The sequence below is a fragment of the Equus quagga genome, chromosome 8 (assembly GCF_021613505.1).
Source record: "Equus quagga isolate Etosha38 chromosome 8, UCLA_HA_Equagga_1.0, whole genome shotgun sequence".
Classification (NCBI taxonomy): Eukaryota; Metazoa; Chordata; class Mammalia; order Perissodactyla; family Equidae; genus Equus; species Equus quagga.
In genome coordinates this window covers 127,351,764-127,364,193 of record NC_060274.1, presented here as the reverse complement: position 1 = coordinate 127,364,193, position 12,430 = coordinate 127,351,764, and the positions used below count along the sequence as shown (strand labels likewise).

The 12,430-nt window shown below is 35.8% G+C and overlaps 1 protein-coding gene across 1 annotated transcript in view; it reads left to right on the top strand.

Annotated features, from left to right (window-relative positions):
- Positions 1 to 12,430, top strand: part of KMT2C (lysine methyltransferase 2C) — a 267,769-nt gene that overhangs the window by 130,704 nt on the left and 124,635 nt on the right. Inside the window, exons 7-9 of the mRNA XM_046670589.1 lie at positions 1,777 to 1,939; positions 8,973 to 9,144; positions 11,037 to 11,151. Coding sequence (XP_046526545.1) covers positions 1,777 to 1,939; positions 8,973 to 9,144; positions 11,037 to 11,151 — 450 coding nt within the window. The remainder of the gene's footprint in view (positions 1 to 1,776; positions 1,940 to 8,972; positions 9,145 to 11,036; positions 11,152 to 12,430) is intronic.

The following is a 12,430-nucleotide window of genomic DNA, read 5'->3' as shown; positions in this document are numbered from 1 at the left end:
GAAGACTGGCCCTGAGTTAACATATGTGCCCATCTTCTTCTACTTTGGATGTGGGACGCCTACCACAGCATGGCTTGCCACTCAGTGCCATATCTGCACCTGGGATCTGAACTGGTGAACCCTGGGCTGCTGAAGCAGAACGTGTGCACTTAACTGCTGCACCGCTGGGCCGGCCCCCTTCTTCTGTCTTTTTAATGCAGTAACACCCTTGAGTACAAAAAGAGAACTGAAATGTGTGTTAGTCTGTGGTTTTCTGGACATTATATAATATTAAAATGCCACAAATATAACTAGTGTTTGTGAATTACTTAGAAGCTCCAGTGTTCTGTTAACTGCACTCAAAATTTGTAGAAGACACACCAAGAGAACTAAGCTTCTTTATGTTGATTCACTGTAATGGACTGGTGGTTGTGAGGAGGAGTTTGATGGCATGTGACAGATTTGTAGATTTACATGTGAAATGTTGAAGTTAATTATAATTTAAAAACTGTTGTATTCTTGGATTGACTAGCAGAAGATGGAATCAGTATATTAGTATCTGAAGGTATTCCTATTAATGTTAGCAACTCTCACTGTTACACGAGGCTCCATTTTACCAGATTGTCCCATTTGGCTTCATTTGTTTCAGCTATGCTATTCCTGGCCACTCGTTCAAATGAGATTGCCAGAAGTGAAGTCTATTTAGTATATATAAATACGAACACCTGTTTATTGGGGTCTTTCTATGTCAGGCAGCACCATGGTGCTATGGATACAAAAATAGTTCAATCTGGTGCCTCTACTCAAGGATCTTGGACTAGAATGAAAAAAAGACAAATAAATAATTACTATGCAATGGCATAAATGCTAAAATAGAAGTATATACAAAATAGACAGCTAGGCATCTTCTGTAGAGAGAGAGATTTTATACTGTGTGATACAGGCCACCCAGCAAAGGCTGCACAAAGTGAATGATACCCAAAATGGACTTTGGAGGATAAGGAAGAGTTTATTAATCATCCTGAGGGAAAGCTGAGTACGTAAGTGTAGCATTGTCGAGAATTCATACTGACATTTTACACATTTAGTCATCCTTGACTTCCCCTGTGGTTCGTTTGGAGCTATTTCTTTGCTTGTAGCACTTGTTAAGAGAGTGGAGGCAGACTGGAATAGGAGGAGAAAATGGAGATACTCAGATGACTTCATTTTTCCACACATCCCAGCTTTTATTAAGAAACTTGAAACCGTTTGCTACAGTGAAGTGTGTAGATTTATATGTGTGCCTTTAAACCTAGAGATGTCCCTCATTAATTTACTCTGTGATCCACTAGTTTACTTCATGTTGATTTTTTTAGATAGGGTGAGAAATAGTAAGAGATTTTGTAAATAGTGTATACTTATATTGTCTGTCTTGGTGGAATTTAAATACTGTTAACCCTCAAAAAAACTGCTTTTTAACAATATTACTACTTAAAAAAAATTGTGTGGTTTTGATGAAGTCCTCAGAAAAAAAGTGAATTGCTAACTTTCCAAACTTGAATGGAAGGATGAATCTGTATTATACCAAGCGCTGAACTGGGTATCTTAGTAGCTTTTATTATTTTTAACTGATCCGCGCTGAACTGGGTACCTTAGTAGCTTTTATTATTTTTAACTGATCCTTTATCTGGTATTCTGCAGGTTCAGATTGTTTTAGTAGTAATTTACAAAGATGTTTTTATAGCTTCCTAGCCCCGCCTTTGCATGTTCCTTTTCCAGGTTTTACAAAGCGCTTTCTTTCCCCTTTGCCCCCTTCAGCGATGTGCATTTTGTAAGCACCTTGGAGCCACTATCAAATGCTGTGAAGAGAAATGTACCCAGACGTACCATTATCCTTGTGCTGCTGGAGCCGGCACCTTCCAGGATTTCAGTCACTTCTTCCTTCTTTGTCCAGAACACATCGACCAAGCTCCTGAAAGATGTAAGTTCATACAGATATATTTTTATATATTTATCACTGTATTTGCTTAAAGTTACAAACATTGTAACTTCCATAAATGTTATTCTACTTATATTAAAAGGTGATGTTACATGACCTTAGTAATCTGTAGGATCTTTGCCAGAGTTCCTTGCGGGGAGTCTGTTATCAACGATATCGTTGAAGTTAAATCCAAAAAGTTAGTTCCTCAAAAAGTCAAAGATAGTTTGCATGTTTTTTATTCTTATTTAAAAAAATTTTAAACCACTGTAGAAAGATAGAAATACTGAGTATATGATATTTTAATATGTACTATAAAGTAAGTCATTTAACAAGTTAAACGGGGGCGGGCCCTGTGGCCGAGTGGTTAAGTTCGTGCACTCCGCTTCAGTGGCCCAGGGTTTTGCCAGTTTGGATCCTGGACTCAGACATGGCACCGCTCATCAGGTCATCCTGAGGTGGCGTCCCACATGCTACAACTAGGACCCACAACTAAAAATATCCAACTAGGTATTGGGGGGATTTGGAGAGAAAAAGGAAAACAAAAAGATTGGCAACAGATGTTAGCTCAGGTGCCAATCTTAAAAAAAAAAAAAAAAAGCTAAACAGTATTCAGTGTCATTTACACTAAAAAGACACCCAGTTGGAGAATTAGAAGATGAATTACTCAGGTGTTATTTCAGGATGTACATTAATAGGATCACCATATACTTTTGGAATTCTTGGAAATTGTATAGCCCTCGAAGTCATGATGGAAACTTCTGTTAGTGCTTCTTCTTGATTCACGTGTCTTGGTTATCTATAATCCTCAGTTGTGCTTTTTTTTCTTTCTTTTCCAAACAATATTTTATAATTAGGTGAAAATGTTTAAGTGATGAAATTTATGTCATACAGAAAATTTTAACTTTTTCCTATCTTTATCGTTAAATAGGGATCTTACCTTTTTGTTACTACCGTCAGGCACCACATTGCTTGTTTCAGTCAACAACAGACCACACATATGAGAGTGGTCCCATAAGATTAGTACCATAGAGCCTAGGTGTGTAGTAGGCTATACCATCTAGGTTTGTGTAAGTACATACTATAATGTTCACACAATGACAAAATTGTCTAACAATGCATTTCTCAGAACGTATCCCCGTCTTTAAGTGACGTGTTTCTGTATATAGATTTCCTTTGAGCATGTATGCTTTGGCATCTTTTTCCTCCAATAAATTTAATTTCCAATCTTGTCAAATTTCTGTCATGCTTTATTCAGTCCTTTTGATGTCACCTCTTACTTACATAATTGTTAGCTTTTACCTGTTTCTTAGCAATGTTGATAAAGGCTTTTTTTCTGTCTTTTCCAGCTCTGTGAAACATAAATATAGCTACCTCAGACTTAAACTAATCTCAAATACTGTTGGGTTTCATAATCATTATTTTTTTATCTTTGCTCAGTACCATAATTTCATCTTCAGTTAAAATTATTTTGTTTTCGTGTATAATGGTGTGTATATATATATATATATATATATATATACACACTATATACTGCAGTGAAAAGTTGTCTTTACGTAGCTGCTTTGCAGTATAAAAAACAAATCCCACGGGGCTGGCCCTGTGGCCGAGTGGTTGAATTCGCGCGCTCCGCTGCAGGCGGCCCAGTGTTTTCGTTGGTTCGAATCCTGGGCGCGGACATGGCACTGCTCATCAAACCACGCTGAGGCAGCGTCCCACATGCCACAACTAGAAGGACCCACAACGAAGAATATACAATTATGTACAGGGGGCCTTTGGGGAGAGAAAAGGAAAAACAAAAACAAAAACAAATCCCACAAGGCAATTCCTTGTAACAGCCCTCAAAATCAGCTAGTGGTATAGAACCAAAGCCCCATTGAGTAAATTCTGTTTCTTGGGAATCTTAAACAATGCAGTCTAAATACACAGCTTTCTGACCATCTGTTCTAACCCAAGGACATGGAGACTATTGCACATAGAATGTACCACAATAATGTAATATTATTAATATAATTATATTATAACATATTAATATTATAATATTGATGTAATTGTTAATTAACTATTAGAATAGTCTTCATTAAATCTTTCATAAGTATTTATAGCTGTCCTAATTGTGTGTCATAGCACAAGGAACTTTTTATGTTTTAAAAATCGGGATATCTTAAACGACAGCGTTATTATGAGGGTTAAATGACAATTAATGAAAATCATGTAGCATTGTACCTTGTATTCTGTCATTTGTCACTTAACAACTGGGTTATGTGCTGAGGAATACGTCATTAGGTGATTTTTTTTGTCGTGTGAACATCATAGAGTGTACTTACACAAACTTAGATGGTATATAACCTACTATGCTTCTAGGCTCTATGGTACTAATCTTATGGGACCACTGTTGTGTATGAGGTCTGTCATTGACTGAAACATCATTATGCAGGCCATGACTGTATATTAATTGCTTTATAACAATGTAATTATTTTAGCTCTTATCTAAATCTCAAGTTATATGTATACATTGAGTATAATACTTCATGCTGCTGGTTAAGTAGATAGTAATGTGCTGTGATAGTTAGCTGAGTAAGGTTGACATCTTTTTATGAAAGTTGAAAAAATCTGAACAAAAACACAGACCTCATTAGAAAGAAACCCCAGCAAAGAGAGCATCTGTGAACAAGGGCAAGATTTTCCTTAGAAACAATTTTAGCGTGCTCTGTCATAGATAATTGCTGGTCATGGCTCCAACATTATTTTCATGTTGATGCAAGTGTATAGTAACCTGGTCTGGAAATTTTACAGTAAATATCCATCTAGGAGACATAGTCAGATATACTGTCTGAATAGTGTTTTGCCTCTCAGGGGAAGCTGAATGGCAGGGAGCCAACCATGCAAGATCAGATGAAAAAACATTCCAGTCATAGTGAACAACTACTGCACAGGCCTTGAGGAATGAGCTTTGCAAGATTGTGGGACAGATAGCTAGTCATTGTCCCTGGAACATAGTGTCTACTAGATGGATAGTAGAGACAACATCAAGGTGAACAAAGACTGGATCACGTAGGCCTTGTAAATGAGGGAAGAGGTTTGGATTTTATTCTGCCTGTAGTGAGAAGTCTTTGCAGGGTTGAATGAAACCTTACCATTATGGGAATGCTGTATCTCTTAATCCATTCCCCTCCCCCAATATATTTACTTTCATTACTCAGCTTTAACTCCTTTTACTTCATTTAAGCTTTTACCATCAACCCCGTTTTCTGGGTTGTCTTTTTATCTCTTGACACCAGGTCCTGCTGCTTTTCTGTTACTCTAAATTCTGTCAGCCCCCTGGCCTGCCTTTCTTACCTACCTGCCTACTATATGGGCCAGCCTCTCTGGACAACATCCATGCCTTTCTTTTTCTTTCTAGAGATTCCATTTGATAGGCAAATCACCCAGCACAGTGTCTTGCCAATAATGAAAACACAGATGATAGGTACTGTGATGTTGATGGAAGTTACAAAGCTGTGTGATTTAGTCCTTCTGAAATTGACGTTGTCCAACAACAGTCTGACTTTCCTTGCTCTTCACCAGTGCTTTCATTCTTACGTGCTATGTGGATTTTCTTAAGTAGTAGTGTCACCTTGCAACTTGACCAAGTGTAAGGATCTGTGATATGCTTCCTTCTAATTTAAGCTCAATGTTTTTGTCTTTCCCTCCATCTCTTCTCTTGTCACAGCTGTCACTTAGGAAGTGACCTTGTCCAAAGCTTATTTTTCTATTTCTCCTGCTCTCTTCTTGCTCCTCCTACATCATTTAGCTTTTTTATTCTGTGCCTCTGCTGGCACTTTCCTTTCTACTTTTTTTTTACATACTCAGATATTCTTCACCTTCTTTGCCCTTCCATTGGGAGTCAATATTGAGATTAGTAGTGACGAGCATGGACTTTGGAACCAAATTGTCCTGGATTTGGCACCTGTCCTCTCAGATTAGCTTTGGTCTTTCACTCAATCTCTTTTGCTTTTCCAACTGCTTAAAGAAAAAATTCACTTAATTGTTTAATTATTGTTTCAAGCTGAATGTCTCTGTGGCTTGCACATGTTATGTATGTATATCTACATATGCTTATCCCTGACATGACACTTAAGCTGTCCAGTAATAGCATCTTAGGTATGACCTGCAAAAGGCTGTTTTAGTATTTCTACATCTGTCTTCTCCGTGTTTGGGGATATGGTTGGAAGCAACCTTGTTTCTTTATGTAGTACTTTTTTCTTTGATTATTTTTACGTAATGCATAGTAAATGTTTTTGGACCAAATGTATCATGTGGATGTTTTTCTTTGCCTAATTTATTACGAGTGATCCATACTAATCAAACAACATGTTGGTATTGTCATTAAAGAATTGCTGGAAACTGTCGTAGAATAAAAAGTAATCTCTGCCATAGTGATAGACACAGTTCCGTAGTCACAGATTGGGCTTTGCGGTATAGAGCAGTGCTGTGCAATAGAAGTATGATGTGAGCAACAGAAGTAATTTTAATTTTTCTAGTAGTCATGTTAAAGTAAAAAAATGTAAAATTAATTTAAAAAATATTTATTTAACCCATTATATCCAAAATATTAACATTTCAACATGTAGTTAATAAAAAATCTTTGAATATTTGACATTATTTTTTTCCTAGTAAGTCTTTGGAATTTGGGGTGCATTTTATACATACAGCACATCTCAATTTGGACTAATCATATTTCCAGTGTTCAAAAGCCACTAGCGTGGCTAGTAGCTGCCATGGCAAGCTGAAGTGTCAAGAGTAGAAAACTGTGGAAAGTTTCACAGAAGCGTTTTCGACAGTGTTCTGGCAAATTACAGTAGAAAGATGAACCGAGTGTCTAATAATGAGTTCAGTATTTGCCCCAGTTTCTCTAAGTTTTGAAAAATCAAGAATTAGTTTTTAAATGTGCATAGCTTGAATGAGTATTAAGTAAATATAGTTCAAAAATGATCTAATTTATGACATATCCATTTTTAAATGAATGATTTATTTTAAATGCCTATCAATTAGGAAGCCATTTTAAAGTGATTTTAGAAGTAAGTCTTTCATTTAAGATATGTTTGATAAGACTTGATTTGTACTAGACAATTGATACAAAGCTGAAAAAGACAAGGTATCCCTATCCTTCAAGGGTTTACAGTATTGTGTTACAATTAATTGATTATATAACATTTTCTTCTAAGCATATGGAAAAAGGAATATTCAACAACTAAAGGGGTATTTACTTGTGGCAACATTAGATATTCGGGGAATGTGTTTCAGCAGTTTTGAAGGCCTCTTTGGAAAGGGCTCAAAGCACAACAAAGGAACAAAATTTTAAGCAGAGGGAACAGAGTGTGTCCATGCATGCAGGCATTGAATAGCGTGTTGTGTTGTGTGCACAGCAAACTTCTTGATACGAACAGGAAATTGTGAGTGGTTCTGAGATTCAGTTGGAAAGGGAGGCAAGGGCCTTTAGGGGTTTTCTTTTTGCCTCATACTAGAAAATTTGATTTTTTTCTTTTAGGTGAAAAGGGAGGTACTGATGAAGTTTTAATTTAAGCTGGGCAGGACAGTTAGATCCACAATTTTGAAAAATTGCTCTGCACGTGTAGAAGATGATTTAGGAAGGAGATCAGAACTGTAAGCAGGGACTGCATTCAGAAGACACTGCAGTTGCCAAGACTAAGTGTGACGGACTGAACTGCACAAATGGAAGGAAGAGCGATGTATAGAAAGTTTACTCAAGAAGAATTGGTGTCTGGTTGGCCTTGGGTCAGGGAAGAGCTAAGAGTCAACAGTGATACTAAAGTTTCTGCCTTTACCCAGCTGGTTGAGAAAAAAGGGAGAGGTTTAGGTTTAACAAACAGTTCTATTTTAGAGGTGTTGAGTTGGAATATTTTTAGAACATCTGGCTATTGAGGTCCACTAAGACTTGAAAGTAATGTTTTGTGGTTTAGAAGGAAATTTGGGGCTGGTGATACAGATTTGGGAATTGTGGTGGTATTTTATGACATGGGATCACAAAGAGAAACCATGAGGAGTTAGAAAAGAAGGAACAGGACAAAATCCTAAGAGACTCCAGCGTTTAGAGGGATTGTGGAGGCACAAAAGCTAACACAATTTAAAACAGTCCCAAGATAATTGGCTAATCAAACTCGTTGAGAACATAAGCCTCAGATAGAGGCATATTTCTATAGATCATCCAATTGGTATGACTTTAGAATATAGTATTTTCCTTCTTATATTATAATATGCATGAATTTGGCAAGGCAGTTTATTCTTAGTTTTATTTTTTGCTTTAGATGATAAAAGAACTGTTAAAAAGTGCTGTTTCTATCCACATTTAGGGATAGATGGTGTCCATAATTATGTAGATTTTAATGCTTTTTTACTACTGGCAGTTGATATAGGTGAATGCAGAATTAGTATATGAAGTATTGTATTTGTGTATGAATATGTAGCTTCTAGCTTTAACATTCTCCCTCATGTGATATCTTCTAGTGTTAAAAAACCCTTATTTGATGTAAATAAAAATTAGCCTGTTTATGCTTAAGAAGCATCTTAATCTAATTGATATTAACATTTCTTAATTTTTCCTCTTATCTGATTTCATTAATTTCAAAACATATTTAACATCCAAATAAAATGTTTACTTTTGTATTGCAAAGCGTCTCTCAGTTGTTATTTTCCTGTTTGGTTCTTTTCAGCAAGGATATGCTGAGCATTAACTAGGTGCCCTGCATTATCATTGGTATTAGGGATATAAAATTAAATAAGAACTGCTGTGGTCTCAAGTAGATGTAGGCACAGATAATTGCAAAACTATATGATGAAATTTAATGTGATTAAATTTAGATGAAGTATATTACAGTGTTTTTATTGAGACCTTATTCTGATTGGATATCAATGTGGATAACTTCGTGTCTGAAAGATTTATCATGCAGATTCCCTTCAAGTGATTTTTAAACTGTAAAGTCAGAAAAATATTAAATTCTTATACAACGATTTCATGTTTTACTGTTAATTATAGCAAAGGAAGATGCAAACTGTGCAGTGTGCGACAGCCCGGGAGACCTCTTAGATCAGTTCTTTTGTACTACTTGTGGTCAGCACTATCATGGAATGTGCCTGGATATAGCGGTTACTCCATTAAAACGGGCAGGTTGGCAATGTCCTGAGTGCAAAGTGTGCCAGAACTGCAAGTAAGTTTTAATTTCAACTCAAAGGTGTGTATTGAGTTTGAGAGACCCTATTATTAGGTCCTAAAGGTTTGTGTAATATGATGAAGGTTCATACTGCAGCTGTATTCACTCGCACTGACTTCAATTAAAAAAAGATTATTAGATACTTATTAACATTTATATTACTTTGAAACACGTCTAAACAAAAATTAATTTTAATAATTTAAATTCCTCTGGTTGCCTGAAAAGCTAACTTAAATTTGCCAACAATTTTTAAATGAATGATATTAATAATTTAAAATAAATAAACATTAGAAAAATAAAGCAGCTTTTTTTGAGGGAGACTGGGGGCGAGTGTTAATAGGAGAATAAACCTCTAACTACGGAAAGGGGTTATTAGAGTGAGCCGAAGAACTGGTGATATGTTTGAATTTCCACTCAGGAAGAACAATTTATACTAAGAATACTGTTTTTAAAAAATGTTTATATCTATCTGAAAGAAAGTCACCTTTGATAGATCTTTGTCACCATAATACTGAAACAAAGTATTGTATGGCATTGAAACATTTGTAATGGGGTTATCTTCTCCTATTTGTGTATTCCATCTTTTGGTCATTTCTCTAGTCTTTTCTGTGATTTTTTTTTTCTTCATGCTATTAATTAGCATGATAATTTGGGACTATTACCTGCATCTACATTAGTCTTCAAATTGTTTACAAGCTGAGGACAGAAATTATGCCCAACAGTGTCATGATCAGTCTGTTTTATTGGTAATTTAATTTGATAATAATCATCAATATCTTAGAATTATGTGGAATAAATAGGACCATATGCTTTTATATTTTTGTAAGAATTAAGGAAAATACCAGTAAACATTTATTTGATACCCTGTATCTGTGCTTACTTTCTTGGTAAGGAATAAGAGAACTTGAAGAGTGTTTTTCTTCCAAGATCTTTCCATGTAGCTAAAGTGATAAAATATGCAATTTTGTATGTAAAATTTGTTAAACTGAATAAGAAATAACTGGAGGCCAACTAACCCATCTTCCTTTTTACTTCTGTTTATCCCCAGGTTTTATTCGGCAGTTCCTCTCTTAGCTCTTCTTGCATCACCCAGTTTTTCTTTTCCCCTCCTCTTCAATTAAATTCTTAGTATCTGCGAGTGGTTGATAGCCCACAATCAAGGCAGAGAGATCATGCTGTAGGGCAGGGGCCACATCTTTGGGGCAGAAGAGTGTTCAGGGAAAGATTTTAGGTTTTCGACTACAATTCTTAATAATTATGACAAGATTATTATTCTTACACGTACTTAGCACTTACTGTTTAATGGATATTATAAGCTCTTCAACCAGAATTAGAATTCTCACCGTAATCTTTGATTATAATTCACATTATAAATCTGAAACTAAGAGGACTGAAGTCTAAGGTAGTCAGGAGTCACGTAGCTAGAAAAAGAGCAGTCTGAATACAAATACAGGTCTGATGCCACATTTGATCCCCTTTTTATTATATGATGTCTTTCCAGTACACTGTGCCAAGATTTGTTCCTTTCCATGTAGCATCACCTATCAGTTATAGCATTTCCCCCAAGAAAGGATGGGTATGAGATGTTTAAAAAGTGAAGAATCAGAGTCATTCATCTTGTCTTAACCCCTCCTCCTTTGCAGGAATCCTAAAATGACTAAACGAGGTTCACCATAGGTGAGCGTTCACTAAGGATAATTCCTTAGGGACCTTTGGGTGTCTCTCTCATCCTCTAGGGGATTACCTCTATCATTATCTGTGTGTAGACAAAACAGACACTGAGGTATTTATGAACTGGGCAGTTCCCAGGACTGATTCTTTTCATGATTACTTATGTTGCAAACATAAGTTTAAAGATAAGGCATCATTAATGCTATCTTATTTTTTAGACAATCGGGAGAAGATAGCAAGATGCTAGTGTGTGATACGTGTGACAAAGGGTATCATACTTTTTGTCTTCAACCAGTTATGAAATCAGTACCAACCAATGGCTGGAAATGCAAAGTAAGTTGTTTATTTTTTTAAGAAAAATATCATCACCTGTATGTTTTTTATATAGAGCAGACAAATTGGATACCTATTCAAATCTATACATTACCATCAACTTTTTTAAAAAAACAGCTTTATTGATGTATAATTGGTATACACTAAACTGCACATATTTAAAGTCTGTAATTTAATTTGACACATGTATTCACTCATGAAACCATCATCACATTCAAAACAATGGACATATTCATCACCCTGGCAGTCTGCTGGTGCCCCTGGGGAACCCTCCTTGCCCACTGCTCGCCTGCTCCTCCCCCAGTCTTCCAGGCAGTCTGCTTCCCCGCACGTGCATCAGTTTGCATATTCTAGAATTTTCTATAAATGATGTCACATAGTATATACTTCTCATATTGGTCTCGCTTTTTAAACTCAGCGTAATTATTTGGAGACTCACCTATTTTGCTGTGGGTACCTGTAGTGATTCCTTTTTATTGCCGAGTAGTGGAGATACCACAGTTTATTGAATCACCTGTGGGTGAACTTTTGGGTTGTTTACAGTTTTAGGCTGTTATAAAAAATGCTGCTAGAAACTGTTAACTAATATATGTATAGTGCTGTATGGCTTAGATGTTGTTTTTAAATGATTTATCTTTAATCTTTCCAGAAACTCTCTGAAATAGGTAGTATTCCCCTGTGAGGACACTGAAACACAGAGATATATTTTTAAATCCATTAATTTAAAATCCAGAGATAAAATACATTACATTTTGATTGATTGATTTTAGGTGATTTAATGGTGATTTTATATGTACGTATATTTATGTGTGTGTGTATTTATGTTTATATTATATTAAATATTTGGAATCACATTGTATTTGCATATGTATTATGTATATTGTACCTCCCCTGTGGTAGTTTTAGTAAGTGATTATTGACATTTATTTTTTAGATGCTGTTTAAAGTTTCTCTTGGTTTTGAGAGAGATGATCTATAGATATTTTTCCACTTTTTCATTGCTTAAGATATCAATCTTTCTGTTTGGTGGGACACTTTTAAGATGTATTTCCAGTTATTGTTTTATCTTTTCTGGGTATTTTAGTCAGTGATTCTCCCTTCTTCCATTTATTTTGGTATTTGCATCTTTATGAACCTGAGGTGTTCCATGCTGGTCTCTTTAAGCTTCCTGAGGAACTTACTGAGGCTCTATCGTCTGTATCTCTAAACCCTGTAGGTTGGCTGGCAACTCTACCTTCTGGGCAGAGTCAGTATAGTAAGTACCAGGTAAACAACAACA